The sequence below is a fragment of the Peromyscus eremicus genome, chromosome 8a, assembly GCF_949786415.1.
Source record: "Peromyscus eremicus chromosome 8a, PerEre_H2_v1, whole genome shotgun sequence".
NCBI lineage: Eukaryota > Metazoa > Chordata > Mammalia > Rodentia > Cricetidae > Peromyscus > Peromyscus eremicus.
The window spans coordinates 103,617,530-103,641,713 of record NC_081423.1 but is presented as its reverse complement, the minus strand read 5'-3'; the positions used below and the strand labels follow the sequence as shown (position 1 = coordinate 103,641,713).

Here is a 24,184-nt window from a genome sequence, read left to right as displayed (position 1 = left end):
TTCTTTGTCTTGAGACATGATCTCATGTAGTTAGTCCAAGCTGGCTTTGAACTTGCTATATAGCCAAGGATGACCCTGAACTTCTGATCTCCCTACCTCCACCTCCCCAGTGCTAGGATTACAGGCAAGTACTACCATGTCCAGTTTATTTGGTGCTGGGGATCAAACCCAGGTCTTTGTGCTTGGTAGGTGTGTTAGTCATTGTTCTAATGCTGTCAAGGGACACCATAACCAAGGCAACTCTTATTAAAGAAAACATTTAATTGGGGGCTTGCTTACAGTTTCAGAGGCTTAGTCTGTCATCATCATGACAGGAAATATGGTGGCACACATGGCACTGGAGAAGTAGCTGAGAGCTTTATATCCTGACCCACAAACAGGCAGAGGGAGAGTGAAAACTCCAAGCCCACACCCAGTGGCACGCCTACCCCAACAAGGCCACACCTCCTAATCCTTCCCAAACAGTGCTATTCCCTAGTGACTATGTATTCAAATATATGAGCCTATGCGGGGCAATTCTTATTCAAACAACCACCATAGGCAAGCACTTTACTAACTAAGCTACATATCAAGCACCTCTTCTTCTTTTTTTAAATAGTGGCTTTGATAGCACCTCAATCAACCGATGAGTCAGTAACTAGTAAGTTTTGTAAAATAAACTGGCAATCCAAAGTGAATACTTTGAAATCCTAATTGGGGGCTGTAGACATGGTTCATCAGTTAAGAGTGCTTGCTGCTCTTCCAGAGGACCCAAGTTTAGTTCCTAGCACCCACATCAGGTGGCTCTCAACCATCTGTAACTCCATCTCTAGTAGATCTGACACCTTCAGATTTCTGTGAGCACCTGCATACATGACAGGGTACACTCATACAGACATACATATGTAACATGAATCTTAAAAGGTCTTACGATAAAAAAAACCCAGAGCCAGATATTGGGGTGAAAGCTGAAAGATCAGAGAAGCAGAACAGCCAGCCACAAGTTCTTACCTCTACAAAATCCTCAGTCTAAAGAGAGCAAGTTCTTGTTTCCTCATGACTTATATACCTTTCTGTGTCCCACCATATTACTTCCTGGGATTAGTCATGTGTCACCATTGCCTAGTTCTGTTTCTCTCGTGTAGCCCAGTGTGGCCTTGAACTCACAGAGATCCAGACAGATCTCTGCCTCTTGAGTGACAGAATTAAAGTTGTGTGCCACCAGGCCGGGCGGTGGTGGCGCAAGCCTTGAATCCCAGCACTTGGGAGGCAGAGCCAGGCGGATCTCTGTGAGTTCGAGGCCAGCCTGGGCTACCAAGTGAGTTCCAGGAAAGGCACAAAGCTACACAGAGAAACCCTGTCTCAAAAAAAAAAAAAAAAAGTTGTGTGCCACCACTGCCTGACCTCTATGTCTAATTTAGCGGCTGGCTCCGTCCTCTGATCCCCAGGTAAGCTTTATTGGGGTACACAATATATCACCACATACATATACATAAATTTAGAAGTAATAATAAAAAATAAAATCTGAATGAATGCAATTGGCAAAGGTAAAGCTTTTGAGTGTAGGGGTTGGTTTTGTTTTGTTGACACAGGGTCACATTGTATAGTCCTGGTTGGCCTCAAAAGCACTATGTAGCCCAGGCTAGCCTCAAATGCACAGTCCTCTTGCCTTAGCCTTTTTTAGTGCTGGGATTTGTATTAGGCAGGATTCTCTAAAGAAACAAAGCCAATAAAGTGTGTGTGTGTGTGTGTGTGTGTGTGTGTGTGTGTGTAACAAAAAGTGACTTATTAGATTGACTTACACAATAGAGTCTTCGTGATGGAGAGTCTAAGAACCTAGAAGCTAATCAGCCCAGGAAGCGTGACGCCTCAGCAGTCCCAGCCTAATGGAAGATTCCTAGAGAGCCACCAGTATTCAGTTCACGTTTGAAGCTGGAGTGTGATGGCGGTGGAGGATGGCAATGGTAACAACACATACATCTACTCGGGATGAAGGCTGTCAAGTGGCATTGCTTTTTCCCTGTATCTCCTTATGTAAGATGCCAACTACTCAATCTTTGTGTTTCCCCCTTCAATCCTCTCTGAAAACACACTCACAGACATGCCAAGAAGTATGCTTCTTAGAGTGAAAGAGACCCCCACACAGCCCGAGCTTCCTCCCGGATCCCAGATTAGGCACAAACCATACCCAAACACCTGTTTTCACAGAGAGATCCTTTATTAAGGGGGAAAGAAAAGTGGTTCCTTTCTGACTCAGGCAGAAAACAGCAGCAAATGACCTTGCAGGTTTAATTTTTAAGAGGAGGAAAGGGGAGGAGGTCTGTGTTAGAATGGGCTAGGATGTGGTGATAAAGCAAGTAGGGGACAAGGGAAAGGGGGAAGTGCTGTGGGATGTATGGCAAATGTGTTGCTTATTAATCAATAAAACACTGATTGGCCGTTGGCTAGGCAGGAAGTATAGGCGGGGCAAGGAGGAGAATAAAGCTGGGAAGTGGAAGGCTGAGTCAGAGAGACACTGCCAGCTGCCACGATGACAAACAGCATGGGAAGATACCGGTAAGCCACGAGCCATGTGGCAAGGTATAGATTAATGGAAATGGATTAATTTGAGCTGTAGTTAGCAAGAAGCCTGCCACAGCCATACAGTTTGAAAGCAACATAAGTCTCTGTGTTTACTTGGTCGGGTCTGAGAGGCTGTGGGACTGGCAGGTGAAAGAGATTTGCCCTGACTGTGGGCCAGGCAGGAAAACTCAAGCTACAAATGGCGTCCAACGTGGTGGCAAGAGTTTCCACCTAAAAACTGAGAAAAAAGATTCTAAAACGGAGCTAAAAACAGCTTCCTAATTGTCTCTCTCAAATGAGCTGCTGGTTTCAGCTACTAGTGGGTTCCTGGCGTGCGTGCTCAACCTGCAGTATGGCGGGAATCAGGCCTCTACAAGTGGCACATTAAGCTGCGTGGTGGATTTAGCCTTTGCAGGTACAAAACAAAAAAAGAGGTTTTTGGGCTACACGCTGCTTGGATAAAAGCATAGACCCACGATAGCTCCCAGAGCTGGCGGTAAACGTAGCCATGTTGGGAAGCTGAGGTGGGCGGAGCCAGCAGCCACAGCAGCCACAGCTGCTGCAGTTTAAAGCAATAGATTCACAATAAGACAGATTCAGATGTAATAGTTTACAATGTGTGTAAAAGATACGTAGGCTTGAAAGAGACAAAAAAGGTGATATATAAAGTTAAATAAAGAAATAAATAGTTTTTAAAAATAAAGTCTTTAAAGAGACAGTAAAGGTAGTATAAAAATAAGCCACGTAAAGATGAATATTACACAGAGAATCTGGATTGTGTTGTCTTTGGAATTTTTAACTGCAGAAAAACATTTGATTGTAAAAGCTGTTGAGTTATGCCAAAATGTATATTTTAAAGGTACCTTGACTTCAAAATTTGGATATAAGGATATGTTACTTTGGAAAGGAGTCTCTACTTTTGTTCCCACAGAAAGCCAAAGGCTATGGATTTGTTCCAGATTAAGATACATCAGGTTTGACCAGCCAAGACCCCCTGAAGGTCTCCAATGACACCATGGCCCAGATGATCCAACATCCAGAATGGTTTGAAGGCATCTGGCTCAGACGATACAGCCTCATGGACTATTCCATAATTCTAAAATTTTCTTTGTTTCCCCATAAGATACAGCGCCCCCTTCCAGCAGGAAGTAGTAAGAGAAGCTACGCCCAAATTCCCAAATAATATGTAATTTTACTTTGTTAAGGTTAAAACATTCCTTTTTGGGAAAAAAAAGGGGGGAAGTGCTGTGGGATGTATGGCAAATGTGTTGCTTATTAATCAATAAAACACTGATTGGCCGTTGGCTAGGCAGGAAGTATAGGCGGGGCAAGGAGGAGAATAAAGCTGGGAAGTGGAAGGCTGAGTCAGAGAGACACTGCCAGCTGCCACGATGACAAACAGCATGGGAAGATACCGGTAAGCCACGAGCCATGTGGCAAGGTATAGATTAATGGAAATGGATTAATTTGAGCTGTAGTTAGCAAGAAGCCTGCCACAGCCATACAGTTTGAAAGCAACATAAGTCTCTGTGTTTACTTGGTCAGGTCTGAGAGGCTGTGGGACTGGCAGGTGAAAGAGATTTGCCCTGACTGTGGGCCAGGCAGGGAAACTCAAGCTACAGGGAAGGGGTATTTTTCCTGGAGGAACAAAGGACTGCCTCTGGATAGAGAGGAGACTGATGCGGTCCATAGGTAAATGGCAGTTTATAAAGGTAAATTGGGCATATTAATTGGTGAACCAAATTTGGTGAACCAAAAAACTTTGGTAGTCAGCCTCAGGAGGAGGAAGCAGTCAAATAAGGGACTAGACCTTGGGGGATAGCTTTAGGAATGTGATCTAATGGTTTTTAGCAAGGCAGAGGGAATGGGGTAGAAGGGCAAGGCCTGCCACATGCTTAAGTGGGCTAGCGTCCCTTCACTTAGGTGACTTCAGATCCTACCAAGTTGACAAGATTAGCAATCACAGATTTACAAGCAAGCTATCAATCACACTGGCTAAATATCTGAACTCAAATCTGTCATCTCACGGGAATGACACTGGCAGGCTGGTGAGATATGAGTTGTGACAGAAGAAGGCAAAGTAGAATTTATTTGATACACTGTGATACAACTTCAGCTGGCAAAACCATGGGGAAAACCATGTTGTCTGGGCACAGGCGCTCGAAAGGGTTCTTTAGGAAGGTTTTTCTGTGTGCATAGTCAGACAATGTTGCAATGTCATGATGCTTTGAAATAATTGCAGCTAGGGTTTATTTAGCAACAGTGTGGCCTTGAGTCAAAGATAGTCTTGTTCTGAGTCAGAAATGGCTCATCAAGATCACTCATCCTAGCCCTGGGTGGTGGTGGCAGTGCATGCCTTAAATACCAGAACTCAGGAGGCAGAGGCAGGCAGATCTTGAGTCCAACCTGGTCTACAGAGCAAGTTATAGGACAGCCAAGGCTTCACAGAGAAACCCTGTCTCAAAAAACCCTGTCTCAATTACCCATTCTAAACTGGCAACCATATTTTGTAACTAGGGCTTATTATGATCAACTCTTTTTGAAAGGATAATTAATAGTCCTGCATTCCTCTTAGAACAGTGTCCACAAACGTTTTCATAATTTTCTTCCACCACTTTTCTTTTCCACCTGCTCCTGGGAACTGAATGAAAACACCAGTACAATATGCTCCTTAATAAAGCAGAGGGCAGAGTGTAAGAGACACTTTTGCTTCAGGTTGTATGAAGATGTACCAGAAATGCTAAACTACAACTACTCTAAGTAACTTTAGTGCCTACTGGTAAGAAGCTCTAGGGCAGAGAGCAGGCTTTGTCCAAAGGTCTGCTGCTCCCTAGGGGGTAAGAGAAAGTCAAAGACAGGCAGGTCTCCACCAGGAGCTCTCTGCCAGCAACCAGGCACACGATGCACACACGAGTAGACACACTGACATGCACGGACAGAAACCCATGGAGACCTGGAGGCACCCATGCGTAGACACCTTTAGAGGTGCAAGTGTCCACGTGTCCACTTGGTGCTGGAACTCACAACTGCCTGTAACTTTTAGTTCCATCTGATGCCCACATGGACACGTGCACATGTACCTAAGCTCTTACCCTAGCATTGGAGGCTCTGTGGAGCTGCGGGGTAAATCATTGTTACCAGGCGCTTCCCACACCAATCTGGAGCCGGCTCCTGTTGTGCACTAGCTCACGGGGAGGAGTAGCATTGGCCACGCCCCTCCTCTCCATGCCTCTCTTCCATTGGTTGTGAAAGCAGACCTCCCGCCTCCTATTGCTTCTGGCACGGCCCGTTACCGCCTCCGGATCTCCATTGGCTAAGGCAACAAGTCCACCCAAGAGAGGCGGTGGGCGAGGTGCGGAGGCGTTAAGAACTAGATGGACGAACTTGCTAGCCAATGAGCGTGCGTATCCACCTCAGCAACTGAGGCTCACCAATGACGAGGTAGGGTGGGCGGGCGCTGCGGCTGTCAAGCGCCCCTGGCCGGAGAAGCGTTTGCGTTGCCCGCCGGCACTCAGGGACCAGCCGCCGCCTGTGCTCAGCTTGGGGCCGGCATGGGAGGGGTGGCCGGGGCGTCATGATGAGCGCCCTGGGCAGCCCTGTGCGGGCCTACGATTTTCTACTTAAGTTCCTGCTGGTGGGCGACAGCGACGTGGGCAAGGGCGAGATCCTGGCCAGCTTGCAGGACGGAGCAGCCGAGTCTCCTTATGGCCACCCGGCTGGTGAGCGCGGCGGCGGGAGCGCGGCCGCAGCACCCGGAGGCGCAGCGCTGGGGTCTTGGTGCGAGCGGCTGCTCCAGAGTGGGTCTAACCCATGGAGCAGCTGGGCAGGGCTACCCGCATGCTGGGGTAGACTACGCGCTGTGGGCAGAGTCCACAAAGCGGCTCAGGGTGGGCGTCGAGGGAGACCGCAGGTGCGAGCGGCGTGTTTGGGAGAAGTGAGTGGGATTGCGGGAGGCGTGGGCAGAGGGGCAGCAGACTAGGGAACTGGAGAGACCACAGGCTCCCGGTCCGTGACCTTTTGGTGCGTGGGACTGCAAGCATAGAGTAGCAAGACTAGGCTTGAGCCTCAGGTTCCAAGCACCTTGCACTGGGGCTCCCTGTCCTAGTGGACAGGACTTCTAGGAGGAGGAGCCTCAGTGACCCTGTAGAGTTGGTTAGGGTGTAGAAAGGTGTCCAACTAAGAGGTTCAGGAGCCTGGGTGCAGATGAGACCAGAAAGCAGGCTTGAGGGCAATGAGCAGTGTGTCCTAGTAGAAGCTTGAGATTTGAGACCCTGCACCCCAGAGGAAGGAAACATTGGGGCAGAAACCTGGGCGGGACATACAAGACCCCTCTCTCACACTGCGGCTGTGCAAAGACTAACGCGACTGCCTTTTTGTATCGTTGTGGGGACTTCAACTCACCTTTCCAGTACAGACCCTGTCCTGAGGCCTGCCACCCTCTGTCCACTGGGCTTGCAGGCTGCTTCCCTGGCAATGCCACATGGGTTAGCAGGGCTCTAAAACTGTGTGATCCAGGGCCAGTAACTGCCAGCCTGGACAGCACAGATTTAGACCTTTGGAGCAAAGTTCTGTTGGACAGCACTACCCCAGAGCAGGATGTGTCTGTCCACAGTCCTGTCTTCAGGTCTGGGTGCTCAGTGAAGCACTGGCCTCGGCAGCAGAAAAGAGTAAAACATTTAACAAGCCCCAAAGGGATGTGAGTCCTACAGTAGATGACTGATGTGGGCAGTGAGAAAGATGTTGATGACATATGAGCAGCCTGGTTGGCGTGAGCAAGGCCCACTAGCTGCTGTTGCTTTCCTTTGTATTTTATTGTCAACATGGTTGGAGAAATCGCAGAGAACTGATGCCATAGTTGTAGCCTTTGTGAACTTTTGATTTACTACATATTTCTTCTAGGGCTAAGAAAAGATTTGGAAGAACAGCCAGGATGGTGGCTCACACCTGTAATCCCAGCGTTCAAGAAACGGGGGTGGGGTGGGGGGACTGCCATGAATTTGAGGCCAGCCTGGGCTACAATATGAGACCCTGTCTGGAGGGGGGGGTTGTAAAAAAAACAGAATGGAAGAGAGAAAAAGAGGGAAGGGGAGAAAAAAGTAAACAAGTGAGGGAGAAACAAACATTAAGAAGCTAGAGTCATTATTTTGTCATAAGGACGACATTTCACTGTGAGAGTCTTGTGCTCTGGCAGTGGAAGGAGAATGTTTGCAGCATCACACTCCACTCTCCCCACCCATGTCCTGGTTTTCTAGCCCCCTTTGCAATTCTCATACTGCAGAGGTTCATAACACTCGATTCTGTATTGTAGCTATAATGTCAAAGAGTGCTTGGTGTTCTTGCAGTATTTACATGGATTCTGCCCTGGCTAACTCTTTTAAGCATAACTACTCCCCAGTTCTTTATGGTGCTGCTTAACCTCTTAGCTAGCTGCTTTTTGTTACCAGTTATCCGGGAGTAAGAGCTTTCTTGAGCTGCTGCATTGAGAACACCATTGTCTGTCTTTGGACGATGCCTTGGCTGTACACAGTGTTCTTAGACGATACTGCTTTTTCCCTCAACACCTGCTAACTTGTTCACTGTCTTTCTAGTATTTGATGTTGTCATGGTGAAAGCCTCAAGCCAACTGATTTCCTAGATGGATAATTTGCCTTTTCTTCAGGAATTTATGAAGACTGTTTTCTTTGCCTTACAGTTCCTTGCTTAACCAAGCCATGACTCAGAAGTTTTGATATATTGTATATTCTGAGTTCCTAGATAAAAAAAAATATATTTTCTTAATTTCAGAGGAATTTGCTTTATGTCCATAAAATATCTTTTATTGGTTTTGTATTGGTTTCTTGTATGTTGCTTCTTATGAAAAATGACTACAAGCTGGCTTAAAACAAGAGAAGTTTATTCTCTCCCAGTTTCTGGGGCCTGTAATCTACACAGTTTGGCTGAGCTAAAGGTAAGGCGTAAGTAGGACACTGTTCTACATGGAGCTGGAGAGAATCTTCTTTCATAACTTATAGAACCTTCCTGCGCCCCAGGGCTCTAAGCCCCTTTCTTGGTAGCCTGCTGAGTCTTTCTCATTCCCCTTGGCTCTGACTTGAATTATCCTGCCTCATTTTTTTCACTTCAAAGTACATGGTGATAACTTTTTTTGTCCACCTAGACTATCTGGGACAATATCTCTATCTTAATACTTTCTATTACCAACTTTAATTCCGTTCGCACCTTAACTGCTCTTTGCATGTGCCCTGACATATTCACATGTGGAGCTTGAACAGGCTCATTGATGAGAGGTCTGTTGTTCGGCCCTGCACTTTTATGCTGGACATCTGTGTGTATTTTCCAAATGTATTAATGTATTCACCTCTTTCCACTTGCTTTAGAGTTTTGTTTTTGTTTTTGTTTTTGTTTTTTTGTCTCTTTCATCTGGATTTCTGGGACTATCTTGTCTTTCTTTATTGAGTGTTTTGACTTTAGTAACTTGTTCAGGAATTATGTCATTTCAAATTTTTCTTTATTTTTGCTATTTTCCTTTTTTTCAATTCAAATAGTTTTTACATTTCATTAAAAATCTTGTTGGGGATTTAGCTCAGTGGTAGAGCGCTTGCATAGCAAGTGCAAGGCCTTGGGTTTGATCCTCAGCTCCAAAAAAAAAAAAAATCTCTTTAATGGGCTGTAGAGATAGTTCAGTTAACAGCACTCACTGCTCTTTCAGAGGACCTGAGTTCCATTTCCAGCACCCACTTGGTGCTGGAACTCACAACTGCCTGCAACTTTAGTTCCCATGGATCTGATGCCTTCTTCTGGCCTCTGAAGGTACCAGGCATGCACATGCTGCACACACATGCATGCAGGCAAATCATTCATACACAGAAAGTAAAAAATGAATCTTAAAAAGAAAAAAATGTTGCAAAGCATCTATTTGAATTCATAGTTTACCAACTTGAAGTTTTTGGTAGCTTGCTGTGTTGTTGAAGCAGTCAGAATGGACTTCCTTTTGTCCCTTGGGTCCTTTGTCATGTTTTCATTACTCTTAACTTTTGAAGTGAAATATACATATAGAATGGTACACATTCTATCATTACATAGCTCAGTGAACTTCCACAAACCTAACATGCCATGTCACTAGCATCCAGATTAAGACAGAATACTACCAGGCTCCTGAAGCCCATAATTCCCTCTGCCAGTCACAGCATGCCCCTCAGCATAACCACAGTCCTGGATTTGACAGGATAGATCACTCTTGCCTGAATTTACACTGTGGAAAAGAGAACCACACAGTATCTGCTCCTCTGTGAGTGCTTCTCTCGCTCTTTTATGCATGTGAGGTTCTTGCTTATAAATCCACACTATGGCTGGCTGATCCTGCTGGTTATGGGAATTTGTGCGGTTTCCGGTTACTGATTATAATGGTTTTCTTTGCTGTGCACATGTGTATGTAGTACATGTCTTTTTCATTTCTGCTAGCAATGCTGAGTTTGAGACACGTGTATGAGGCTGAGTGTGTAGCTTAGTCATACAGCATGTGCTTATCATATGTGTGGCCATAGTCTCAGTTCCCATAAACACACACACACACACACACACACACACACACACACACACACACACACACTAACAGATGTGAATACTTACACATAAATTTAACTTTGGTACATACTCCTAAATGCTTTCTAATTTATATTTCAAACAGTAAATTACAAGAGCTGTAGTGGCTCATAATCTCACCAGCACTTATTACTTTCCTTTTACATTTTAGCTATTCTCTTTTGTTTGTTTTATTTTAGTTTTTTTTATTTTTATGAGTATTTTGCCTTCATGCATATAGGTACACCACATACATACCTGGTGCCCATGAATATGAGGAGATGTTGGATCCCCTGGGACTGGAATTATGGGAGGTTGTGAGCTACATGTGGGTGCTGGGAACCAAACCTAGGTTCTTCGAAAGAGCATTATGTGCTCTTAACTGCTGAGCCATCTCTCCAGTCCCTCTTATTGTTTATTTTAATATAAGGGCTGGGAATGTAGCTCATTTGGCAGAGTACTTTTCTCACATGCATGAAGGCCTAGATTTGCTCCTCAACACCACATTCAAAACAAAACAAAACAAAAAACTAGATGTAGTGGCATATAGTGGTAATCTCAGTATTTGAGAGGTCAGGTTAAAGCAGGAAAATTAGGAGTTCAAGATCATCCTTGGATATATAGCAAGTTCAAGGCCAGCCTGGGCTACATGACATCTGGCCTCAAAGAACACACACAAAAAAAATTTTAAGCATATGCTTAGGATTTTTATTTTCTCTGATGGCTAATGAGATTAAACACGTTTTTATTTTTTATTTCTTCTTTTATAAAATATGCAAATCTTTGTCTCTTTTCATGTAGTTTGATTATTTTTAGTGATTGGTAGAAGTGTCTAAAAATACATTGTCTATGAGTTTTGTGTCAGGTACTTGCATTGTGCATAGTGACTCTCTGTGCATCATTTTGTCAGTCCTTTAGTAGTGATTTTGAACAAACAGAAGACTCTAATTTTAACACAACCAAAATTACCAATATCTCATGGTAGGAGCTGAATTTTGTGTAGTAGTCTTTTCCTATTGGTAGTGAAAAGGTTCCCCTCTAAAAGCTCTGTTGGTCTACCTTTGATGCTGATGGCTGCCTTCCAGTTGGAATGTAGTATGAGGAATTGTCTTGTGTTTATTTTTTTTTTCCTATTGCTGTGATAAGCACCATGACCAAAAGCAATTTGGGAAAGGTTTTACTCCATCTTTTTTTTTTTTTTTTTTTTTTTTTGGTTTTTCGAGACAGGGTTTCTCTGTGTAGCTTTGCGCCTTACCTGGAACTCACTTGGTAGCCCAGGCTGGCCTCAAACTCACAGAGATCCACCTGGCTCTGCCTCCCGAGTGCTGGGATTAAAGGCGTACGCCGCCACCGCCCGGTTTACTTCATCTTACAGCTTACAGTGCATCATGAAGGGAAGTCAGGGCAGGAACTCAAAGCCAGAACTAAGGCAGCCACCATGGAGGAATGCTGCTGGCTTGCTCCGTTTGCTTTCTATATATACAGAGGGCCACCTGCGACAGGATGGCACAGTGGGCTGGACCCTTCCACATCAATCATCAATCAAGAAAATGCCCCACGGGCTTGCCTACAGGCCAGTGTAATGGAAGTGATTCTTTCAATTGAGGTTCTCTCTTCTCAATGACTCTAGCTTGTGTTAAGCCAACCAACAAACAAACAAATCCAAAAATAATAAACATAGGATTCAATATACAATTTTAAATTTTTTCACAGTTAACTACCCAGTTAGAGAAATGTCTTCCTTTCTCTGTGCTACATCTTTGACAACAGTGCTTGGTATACTCTCTGGGTCTGAGCAGTTGGTCTGTATGATAGCCAGTTTCCCATTTCTGTAACAAATATCTGAGGTATTCACTTTATAAAGAAAAAAAGGTTTGTTTGGCACATAGTTTTGGAGATTTAATCCATGATCAGCTGGCCCTGATGCTTTGGGCCTGGTGCAAGGCAGTAAGTACCTCACAGGGAGAGGAAAGCAAAGAGGCAGCTGAGGTTCCACTGTGACCCAAGACTTCACACCAGCCCCCTCAAAGGTTCTACCTTTCCCAAAAGTGAATTAAGCACGTACTCCGCTGGGGACATTCATCCTAACCATGGCAGTTGATTTGTCCCCTCTGAGCATGCATCATTCATGCAAGCTCTTCCTGTCTTGTTGAAGGAGGTGTGTTCTCCTTAGCCTAGCCATGTGTAGATCAACCTTCCCAGGTGCCATCTTGGTCATTTACTGTCCTGTGTCCTGCAGCTGGAAGGCAAAGGATCTTGGGTTCTGGGTCCTGCAGCTTATGAGGACCCTTACTATGGGGCCAGTTTCCTAGGGGAGCTGTCTTCTATTTCTGTGGTGACTGTGCTGATTCTTCTCCTGCACTGGTCTCTCCCAGGGTTCTCACTCTTGTCCAGCAAGCAGGTCTCCAGTTCAACCCTTCTGGAATGTTCTGTTTCTTTTTTTTCCAAGCAGGCCTGGAAAGAAGAGGGTTGGTAGCCATGCCACCTTTCTTCCCCTGCACACCCCACCACAGGTCATCCCCTGTGCCTCAGTGGCCAGTACGTCCCACACCAGCTCTTGACCTTCCTTTCCCTGACTGAGGACTTTCCTGCATTTTGTGAATTTCATTAATGATAAGGAAGGGAAGTGGATTAAACAGACCCCAAATACTACATCTGCTGCTCCCAAATGTTTCCAGCAGAATAGGCATGCCATGTTTTCTGACTACTTCCCTTTTTGACTATGTCTCCAGCTCCTTTTTTTATGATTTATTTATTTTTATTTTATGCACATTGGTGTTTGCCTGCATGTATATCTGTGTGAGGATGTCAAATCACTTGGAGCTGAATTACAGACAATTGTTAGCTGCCATGTGGGTGCTAGGAATTGAACCCAGTCCTCTGGAAGAGCAGCCAGTGCTATTAACCACTGAACCATCTCTCCAGCCCTTCCAGCTCCTTTTTCTCAGGAAAATCTCCTATTTTTTTAAATTTCATTTTCACCAACAGGTAATAACAATAATTCCCATGTATTGAGAGTGTGCAAGAATCATTTAGTGGGACAAGTTATATTATCAGGCCCTGAGAGGGTGAATAATGCCTTTAAGATTGTTTTGTGTGTGGAGGAGCCAGGATGCGGACAGGTAGGCTGGCTCAGGGGGCTGCCTAGATCCCCACCACCCTCAGAAGTCTATCTCTAAGAAATAATGCTCAGGGAAGTCCCTGTTTTTAATGCTCCTTCCATACAAGGAGCACTAGGGCTTCTTTATTCGGTGATCCAGCTGTAATCTTTTCTCTTTTCTTTTTGGTCCTGACAAATGTTCCTCCTAGAGCTGTTGTTTCCTCCTCTTTCTGTTCTGCAGGCAACCGTACATTTGCTCATTTACATAGCTACCCTGCAGGTTTCCCATGGCAACCTCTTTAAGACTTAAAACATGATGTATAAAGTCATTGCTTCCCAGTGTGAACTCAAGAGTTCTAACCTGAACCCATGCCCTCTGGGGAAGCTCTCTAAAGAGGGTTTGATTTCTTACTGCGTTACAGACCATGGTACCACTTACGAGCATACAGTCCATTTTTTTAAGTGAAAATTTTTTAACGTTCAGAAATGCTTCTGTGTGCTTGAAAATAATAAAGCAGCATTTGCATCTTTGTGTGTGGTACTGGTATTGAAACTAGGGTCTCCTAGGTTCAAGGCAATGCTCAAACATAGCCCTGTTTTTTCATTTGTTTGTTTGTTTTTGTTGTTGCTGTTGGGTTTTTGGTCTTGTTTGTTTGTTTTTTGATATGAGGTTTTACTATGTAGCTCTAGCTGGCCTGGAACCCACAGAGATCTGACTGCCTCTGCCTCTTTATTAAAAATATTAAAGGTATGTGCCACCAAGCCATGCCTTCTTTTGTTACATTCTTTTTTTTTTTTTTTTTTTATTTATTGTGTATACAGTGTTCTGCCTGCACGCATCCCTGCAGGCCAGAAGAGGGCACCAGATCTCACTACAGATGGTTGTGAGCCACCGTGTGGTTGCTGGGAATTGAACTCAGGACCTTTGGAAGAACAGCCAGTGCTCTTAACCTCTGAGCCATCTCTCCAGCCCCTTTTGTTATTTCCTATTTTTGAGATGGGTTCTTAGTAGGTTGTTGAGCCTAGCCATGAATTCACTCTGTAGTCCTGATGAGTCTTGAACTTGCAATCCTTCTGCCTTTAGTGTGAGGACTGCAACTTTGAGCATCTAGAGCAATGGACCATATCAGGCCCATTTGCAGACCGTGGATGCTTTTTTCAGTATAAGATTTTTTAATACTATATTTCTTATTTAAAACTTTATTCTTAGATGTATCTAGCTGAATTTGCTGCCAGAGAATGATTATGTACAAATAAAACACTGAAAAACTCTGCAGTGTCCCATGGGCTTACACTTAAAAACCTATGAGATGGAGGTCCTACAGAGTCATAAATAAAATTTATGTATTTTAAAACGTATACATTTTATTAACTCTGTGTGTGTGTGGGTGGGTGTGTGGGTGGGTGTGGGTGTCGGTGTGGGTGTACTACAGCTCACGTGTAGAGGACAACTTGCAGGAGGCAGTTCTCTCCTTCCACTATGTGAATCCTGGGATGGACTTCAGGTTTTGTAGCAAATTCCTTTACCTGCTGAACTCCAGCCTTAAAATAATTTTCAGAAGTGTTTATATGGGGCTTGGGATGTGGACTGGGTATGTAGACAGAGTGTTTGCCTGCCTAACCTGCACGAAGTTCTGGATTTACACACCTGTCATCCTATCACTCAGGTGGTAGAGGTGGTTCAGAAGTTCCAGGTCATTGTTGGCTATATGAAGCTCAAAGCTAGCCTGAGGGTTTTTTTTTTAAATCTCATTTTTAAAAATTAAAAAAAGTCTCATTTTTTTAATGTTTGTGACTTAAAAGCATAGCTCCTAGGAATTTCTTCACATTTTATGTTGTCTCAAAGTTGGTTCAGTCCAAGGTGGGTGGTGGTGGCACATGCCTTTAATCTCAGCACTCAGGAGGCAGAGGCAGGCAGATCTCTGTGAGTTCAAGGCCAGCCTGGTCTACAGAGCAAGTTTCAGGACAACCAGGGCTGTTACCCAGAGAAACCCTGTCTCAAAACAAACAAACCAACAAAAATTGGCTCAGTCCAGTTGGTCTCACCCTTTTTAAGGCTTTTTAGAATTTGTGATAAATTTTGGGCTTCACCATCAGCCCTTTATTACTTGGAGGTGGCTTTCTACCCACAAGTGGTGTGGATGAGGCATCAGCACGGAATATCCAGGAAACAGTCCTCATCTGTCTCCACCTGGCCTACACTGGGCATCATCCATTGTCCATCCTGGTGGACTGTGGGGTTGTTATAGTGAAGCCATTGCTCCTTGGTTTGTAAACAGCTATGTCTCTAGTACCTGGTATACTGTTGACCTCTGTGAAGTGAACACAGGGTTTCTCTCTACTTCTGTCTCCTGAGTGCTGGGATTAAAGTGTATGACACCACACCTGACAACCCTGAACTTCTAACCCTCCTATATCCAGCCCCTGAGTGCTGGGTCATAGACATATACCACAGTGACTGGTTATGCAGGACTGAGCATCAAAACCCAAAGCTTTGTGCATGCTAAGACAAGTACGTACTCTGCCAGCTGAGCTATATCCTCAACCTGGTGTTACCCTTCTCATGAAGGCAGTACCAAGAACTTAGGATCCCCCAAAGGACCTCTTCTTCCTGCAGCTAGGACCCCTGGCCCATGTTGGTCTCTGTTGGCTAGGACCTTATCAAGGGACCTCCTTCCCCCCAGGACCTCCCTCAAAGTAAGCCTCATGCTTAGGATCCTCACCACAGGAGTGTTCCTGTTAGGCTTTCATGGTCCCATAGTGACTGGGCCACCCTGGCCCTACAAATTCGCTGGTGGCACAGAGGCTTTGCCCTGGTCATCTGTTTTAGTTGCCTTTATCCAATATCTCCAGTAACATTTTCTAAATTACAAAGGAGAAAAGAAAGATAAATGTGAAAGTAACTTTTAAAAGATTTATTTATTTTTATTTTATGTGAATGGGTGTTTTGCCTGCACATATGTCTATACACTATGTTCATCCAGTGCCCATGGAGATGAGAAGAGGGCATTAGGCCTTTGGAACTGGAGTTACAGTCATTTGTTAGCCACCATGTGTGCTGGGAACTAGACCCAGGTCCTCTGCAAGAGCAGCCGGTGCTCACTGAGTTATTTCTTTTTTTTTTTCTTTTCTGTTTTTTGTTTTTTTTTTTTTTTTTTTTTTTGGTTTTTCGAGACAGGGTTTCTCTGTGTAGCTTTGCGCCTCTCCTGGAACTCACTTGGTAGCCCAGGCTGGCCTCGAACTCACAGAGATCCGCCTGCCTCTGCCTCCCGAGTGCTGGGATTAAAGGCGTGCGCCACCACCGCCCGGCTCACTGAGTTATTTCTCCAACCTCACTTGAAAGTAATTTTTACCTACTATCTCTAGTAGCCTTTTATTTCTAATAATTGACATTACTACCCATTTACTATCCTTCACTACATTAGAGGAAATTCATATTATATATAGAGGAGCTGGAAAGGTGGTTCAGAAATTAAGAGCACTGGATATTCTGTTCTAGAGGTCCTGAGTTCAATTCCCAACAACCACGTGGTGACTTACAAACTTCTATAATGGAATCTGATGCTCTCTGCTGGTGGGCAAGCATACATTTAGACAAAGCACTCACATAAAAAAGAAACCTTTAAAAAAAGAAAATAAAAATAAAACAAAATACAATATATGCAGCACTGAATACACAATCATATGTGTACATATAAACGCATATTGTTAATTAGATTAGAAAGTTTTCGTTAACTTGAAAAATTGAAGAATATTACCCAAACTATAAGAACATATATTTTAAGCTAAGTGATGGTGGCTTACACCTTTAATCCCTGCCTTTGGGAGGCAGAAGTAGGTAGATCTCTGTGAGTCTGAGGCCAGCCTGGTCTACAGAGTGAGTTCCAGGACAGCTAGGGATACACAGAGAAACCCTAACTCAAATAAAAAAATAAAATAAAACAAAAAAAAACAAAAGAAGAAAGTACATTTTAGAACTATATATTATATCAGTTTGATACTAATAATGTTAAAAATTCTATCTACTATAGTATTATTATGTGACAGGGAGACCATGTAGAAAGATAATGGACTGAAAGTACAAAGAAATACCTAGGATGTCACAGGGGCTGGTCAGTGAGATTGTGGGTGATTTTACTAAGTTTTCAAATATTACTTTGTTTCAAAATAGCATATATATATATATATATATATATATATATATATATTTCTGGAGATTGAACCAAGGGCTTTATTGATGTTAGGCAAGCTTTTTACCACTGAGCTATAACCTCAGCTCTTGGTTTTGTTTTGTTTTGAGACTCACTATACAGACCAGGCTAACTTCAAATTCAAGATCCTCCTGCTTAAGCCTCCTAATTACTGTGGTAACAGGTGTGCACCATCAAGTTAGTATCCATATTCATTATATGTTCCCCTCCAGAAGATGGCTGTGTGGCTTGAAGTAGCTGCTGGGACTCTCCCCGGCTCCAGTGTCTGGTCAGCTCTGCTTACTGGACAGATGTTTGTGGACACATACAATGAACTGGAGTAAGGGTAGAGCTTAGGTCTGGCCTCCCACATGGCCAAGCCCTCAGAGCCCATCCCTGAGAAGATAACAGTCAGTGGAAATGAAGTTGCTACTGGATATGGGAGCTAGGGGCCTAGCAGGGACATGATTACACAGGATCATTTTGCCTTGTCTAGAGGGTGTTTCCCTGATTGTGGTGTACCCTGGGAGAGAACTAGACATAGAGTCTGAGGCCATTGAGATCCTCATGAGCAGTTAGTCACCTTAGCTCTATAAGCTGATTCCTAGCTGGCAGAGATGGAGGTCAAGGCTGAGCTCAGATCCTTGTTAAGGTTTGGTTGTATGTCTTAGAAAGGTCATGTGATAAAGGCTTGTTTGCCAGCTGGTGGACTTCTGGGAGGTGACTGGATTATGAGGAGTTGGACTTCATCAATGGATTGACTAATCCATTAATGGGTTCATAATTTGATGGCATTATTAGGAGGGGGTAGAGACTATGGGACCTAGTTGAAGAGAGTAGATACTTGGGGACATGCTCTTGGGGACTACACGTTGTCCTTGGCCCCTTCCTCTCTCTGCTTTTTAGGTGCCATAAGATAAGCAGCCCTGTTCTACCACCTCAATGTATTGTCTCACTTCAGGGCCAAAGCAAAGGAGTCAGCTGACTGTGAGGGAAAACAAATCTTTTCTCCTTTATTTTCTTAGGTGTTTCAACAATGGTAGAAAAATTGACCAACTTGAGCTGTGCCAGGCCCTGAGCAGGATAATTCAGCCTGTGCCTTTTCTTAGTCTAAGGAATTGTGGCCACAGAACGTCCATTTTAGCACCCAGACTCAGGATATGCACTGAGCCAGTGTGCCTTAAGGGGCCCACAGAGTACCAGGGAAGGAGGTGGCTCTATGCTCTGTAGAAAACCCTCCTCCCAAGAGGATGTCTTTTCCTAGGCTTCTCATGCTCATGTTTGTTCTCTGGACCACACAGCTCTTAGCCCATTAGGGTCAATAGCTCACACAAACCAGGACAATGCTTCTGTGTGTTCTATGGGAACCCAGTTCCTTCATTTTTGCTATTTATATGCAAGGTAACAGGCTCTCATACTTCCAGTCGCCTGCCCTTCCTAATCCCAGGATATTTTTGAAGTTCGGTGTCTTGACATCATGAGTCTCTAAAGTCAGGTCCTGGCATCTTCTAGGTTAATGGGGAAGGGGGATCCCTGTTCAGGCCATTCTAACCTGTCTCCTAGAACAGACAAGTGACTTGCTATCCTTGGGCTGAGTGTAGTCACAATCACCAGAGCCTCCCTCACATCCTCTGAGCTAGGTTCTAATGAGGCCCTTCCCTTCCCATTGTACACACATGGCGTGTGTTCTATACAGTGTCTGCTATACCAAAAATGGACCCCAAGAAGGGCACAGGATTCCTTCTAAGATGTGCAATAACCACAGTGGTGTTCTCTGTGCATATTTAGAACAAGATGCTGCTAAAAATAGAAGTTGGCTTTCCTTACCACACTTGCCCAGATGAGTAAACTAACAAAGTAAATGGTGTGTCCTGGGGAGGAGGTAAAAGGCCAGGCTCTTTCTGATCTGGTAAAAATCACACATTTAAGATTAGAGTGAACCATTTTAGACTGACTTTATTAAAGTAACATTGAGTACATTCAGTGTTGTGCAACCACTGTCTACTTACAGAACGTTCTCCTCACTCCCAAGTCCCCTCCATCCCCAGCAACTAATCTGATAGCTTATATTTCATTCAACCTGATACATTACTCAAAAGTAGGTGCTCAGACATAAACATGTTATAAATTGCATTTAATCAATATTTGCACCATAAGTGATCTTCCTGTGTAAAGGGGCACATTCCTGTCAGCTCACTCCCAGAAATAGAAAGAAGCAGCTGGTGGAGGAATCAAAATAGATTACTAAATCACTTATTCATCTAAGTGTGTGGAGAATAGCTTGGTGTTTGATTTTTTTTTCTTTTTTTGTGTGTGGGTTTTTTTTTTTTAAGGTTAAAATTATCTTTCTCTTAATAACCCTGTTATTCTGACTCATTCAATGACCATTCTGACAGGCTTTGTTTTAGAAACTTCTCTTATTTTAATCATATTCTTTTTCAGTATTTATTGTGTGTGTGTCTACATACACCTTATTGTGTGCCGTGTCACACATGTGGAGGTCAGAGGAAAACTTGCAGGAACCAGCTCTCTTCTTCCACCAACTGTGTCCCACGGATCAAATACGGGTTCACATCTCATAGGCGGAGTGAGTTAGTCACGTTCAATGAACTTTAATTGTATTTTTTATTTTTGGTTGTGAGCCTAGCCTTTAACGGCTGAGCCATCGCTCCAGCCCTAATTGTATTTTTTATGCTAACACTGACAGCATTAGTGTCAGATCTTGTGGATCAGAATGTAACAAAAAAAGAAATATGATAAGGTAACAAATGAGGAGCTGATATCAAGAAAACATGGGACAGAATAAAGCAAAATATCTCAGAAACTAAGTTTATGAAGGATTCTTGTATTGTGTGAACTTAAACCCAGCTGTCCGAGCCTTTAACTTCGGTGTCTATGTGCTATGTGGCCATATTAGATAATGGATGGATGGATGGATGGATGGATGGATGGATGGATAAGAGAGAGAGAGAGGGAGGGAGGGAGGAAGGGAGGGAGAGAGAGAGAGAGAGAGAGAGACAGAGAGAGAGAGAGAGAGAGAGAGAGAGAGAGAGAGAGAGAGAGAGAGATATGTTTAACAGAGGACTGGTAGCTTCTCCCAGGACCTGACATCCAGACTCTATGGAAGTGCTGGAGGAGGTGGGCCACAGACCCTGGTCAGGTGCCAGGATCTAAGCAGGCATAGCACCACAGCAAGGCAAAAACCTCATCCAAGCATCAGGAGTCCTGAAAGAGGCAGGTGTGTCCTAAGCAAAGGGGTTTTTAGTCTCTCTCAGGGACCAGACCTCTAACCCTAGAAGTCTAGAATGCATGTGTGATTGACTCAGGTAATGGATGATTGGACACTTGAAGGCTGGGTTTCCTCTGCCTCTTCCCTGCATGTGGATGAGGCCCAGGGTAGAGGGCTGTGGAATGCTGATGGAATGCTCCCAAGCCAGGCCCCAGAGCGCCACAGGTCTACAGCATGATAGAGCATCAGGGAAGTTCCAGAGGAGACTAAGTTGACCACAGATGGCAGCACCTGAACAGCCCCCATTTGGTGGCGCAGCTCCCTCCATGGCCTTGGTTAAAGACCTTTTGCCTTCCAGTTAGTTGGAGTATATCAGCAGTTACTGGTTTACTCAAGTAAAGAGTAACTCAAAAGAGTTAGGTCTGTTAACCAAGGCTGGGGCCAAATGCAGAGTCCACTTCACTCCAGATATTAATTCAAATACAGTCGGATGTTAATTTTTCCTTAAAAGAAAAAGAAAATAGTTTCCACAAAGGTTAAAAAGCATGCCAGGAGACATAGGTGCCAACATCAGCTATATAAACAATAGAAAGGCAACTTCTGTGTTCACAATTAAAGTTGTGAGTCATTCCTAATGACTTTGCCTTTTATAGCACTTCCTAGTCAGAAAAAAAGTTAACTGACATTAATTTTTTAAATTAGAATGCTTTCAGAGCATTGTAGTGACAAGCCCACAGAGATGATGAGTGAGAACCCATCAGAGTGCAGGGGATAATGGACACTCCAGGAGCAATCTGGAAGAGACATGGACGCACATGGGGTGGCATGTGCGGCCCAAAGGCCGGGTACCCTTATTAGCTGGGACCCAAAGTGCTGAAAAGACATGGCTATACCCACCACAGGCAAGGACCACTGAGTTGTGTCAGGTGTATCTTTACTTCCAGCCAGGAAAACTGAGACCCAGGGAAAGCTGAAGAAGCTGCTGGTGTCAGGGTCTGTGTACATCTGTGCTTTGATCATGATGGCACTCCAACAGGACCTGCAGACCCCAGTGGGTTATGCTTGCCACTTGCCTAACTTGAGTGACTACCCTATCCAGTAGAAGTGGGGTGAAAGCTCTGTCTCCCCACCCCACATTCGACAAATTGAATGTGTTCCTTCATCCAAATTTATATGTTGATGTAGGGAGGTTAGGTGATGGTGTGGAGTCTCATTGATGAGTTACAACAGAGCCGAGAAAGCTCCCTGGCCTCCTGTGCTGAGAGACAGCACCATTGGGAACCAGGAAGCCACACTTCCCAGATCTGAATCTACTGGTGCTTGATCTTATTTATACTCCCTTCTCCAGAGTTGTAGGAAATGGATTTCAGTTGTTGAGAATCAACATTATTTATGGCATTTTTGTTAAGAATAACTCCAATAATCTGAGAAAGCATCCTACCTAGCCCTGTCCTAAATCCTCACTTACAGGGCTACAAAGAGGTGCTGGGAGAAACAGATAGCACCCAGATTGGAGGCAAAGTGGACTATGAAGAAAGGTCAAATCACTCATTGCCTTAACGGAAGTGAAGGCCCCATAGGGACATAGCACAGACGCTGGGAAAGTCACTCACAGTCTCAGCATTCTGGGGCCAACCCTGCTGGTTCCCACCTTTTGGAACTGGTCATTTGGGAGCAGCTAAACCACTTTAATAATGGAAGTCTGAGTCTAATTAATTAGTTGTTGCTGTTCTAGGTTTTTTCTTTTTAATTTTTATTTATGTGTATTTTTTTTATGTTTATGTTTGTGAGTATATACACATGAGTGCCCACAGAGACCAGAAGAGGGTGTCAGAGGCCTGGTGTGGTGATTTACTCCTTATTCCTTTAATCGCAGCACTCAGGAGTCAGAGACAGGTGGATCACTGTGAGTTCAAGGCCAGCCTTGTCTGCAAGCTCTAGGCCAGACAGAACTATACAGTGTGACCCTGTCTCAAAACCAAACCAAACAACAACACAAAATAGCCAGGTGATGGTGGCACACACCTTTAATCCCAGCAGTAGGGAGTCAGAGGCAGGCAGATCCCTGTGAGTTCAAGGCCAGCCTTGTCTACAGAGCGAGTTGGACAGGCTCCTGGAACTCCCACTCTCTTCCCCTTCTTTCTCTCTCCGCATATTTTCCTCTTTCTTTTCCTTCCTCCAGGCATTATGCCTTGAACGTTTTTTGGTGAACAAAAAGATTAACTCAAAAGTAGTTTAAGCAGAAAAGATATTCCCACATCATGTGTCTGGCCAGTTAGGGCAGGTCTTATTTCAAGAGTGGCTGGATCTCAGTGCTGTCCACAGATGACCTCCATGTTCAAGCCTCTGTGTTGGGCTGCTTCTCGGGTTTGCTGTTTCTCACCTTGGGAGGAAGCTGGCCCAGGACCTCTAAACTGGGTGAATGTTGTCAGTAATCATGCCACATAGAGCACATAGTGAGCAGTCTGTCCCTCTCTGAAGCCATTCTCCAGCATTCTTAGGTTGCTGTTTTTTCTGCTGTGTCCAATATTGTTTGCAGGATAGCTGGTCCATGCCAGAACAGAATCTCAGAAAGGACTAATTCAGTAAAAATCAAGGCAGATCTTAGAAACTGAAAATATAGTAATAACAGAAATGAAGATCTATCTCAAAGAAGGAATAGAAGATAAAATAGAATTTGAAAAAGACTGAGAGCAAGAGAGAAAAAATAAAAACGAAAAATAAGAAAAGAAAGTTATGGGACAAGTTCACAGTGTTTAGCATCTTATTGACAATGTTCCAGAAGGAGAAAACAGATACACAATTCAAGAAAGCTCCTCAAGCACGACACAAACCAGTACTTGGGAGGTAGAGGCAGGAGTATCTGGAGTTCAAGACTATCCTGACTACATTTTGAGTTTGAGTCTATCCAGAGAGACATTAAATCCTGTCTCAAAAAAAACAATGACTCAAAAACAGAATGTTTCTGAGGCAGTGAAGAAAACTGGATGCTTTCCCAGAGAACATGGGTTATATCCCCAGTACTCACGTGGCCGCTCACAACCATCTGGAACTTCAGTTCCAGAGGATCTAATGCCCTCTTCTGGCCTCCATGGGTACTGTGCACACATGCAGGCAAACCACACATAAAATAAAATAAAATAACCACAATGCTTCTCAAAATGGAAAGATGTGTGGCCTGAGATTAAAAGGGTCCAGAGAACAGTCTGTATAACAAACTTCCACATAAGCACAAGCATGAAGTTACCAAGTACTAGAAGAGGAAATAGCCCTGCACACTGGCTAAGAGGAAATCCAATGGTGTTTGAAGGATGGAGGACCAGTTTGACATGTTCTGTCATCAGCAGAAACATACTTCTAAAAGAAAAGTATTCCCTACCTAGTGTAAATGCCTACCAAATTCAAAGATGAGTAAGGACAAACTAAGGACACTCCTAACATCTCCACATCTACCTTCCATGCTTCCTTCTCAAGAAAGAACCAAGGAAATTATAAAGACTGGAGGAACTCCATACTGAGGGATGTTCCTGGCCCAGAACAAGCAGG

The 24,184-nt window shown here is 44.1% G+C and overlaps 1 protein-coding gene across 1 annotated transcript in view; it reads left to right on the top strand.

Moving 5' to 3' along the window:
- Positions 1–6,035: 6,035 nt before the first annotated feature.
- Positions 6,036–24,184, top strand: part of Rab40b (RAB40B, member RAS oncogene family) — a 31,590-nt gene continuing 13,441 nt past the window's right edge. The window contains exon 1 of the mRNA XM_059269887.1: positions 6,036–6,260. Within this exon, the coding sequence (XP_059125870.1) occupies positions 6,116–6,260 (145 nt within the window). The 5' untranslated portion in view covers positions 6,036–6,115. The remainder of the gene's footprint in view (positions 6,261–24,184) is intronic.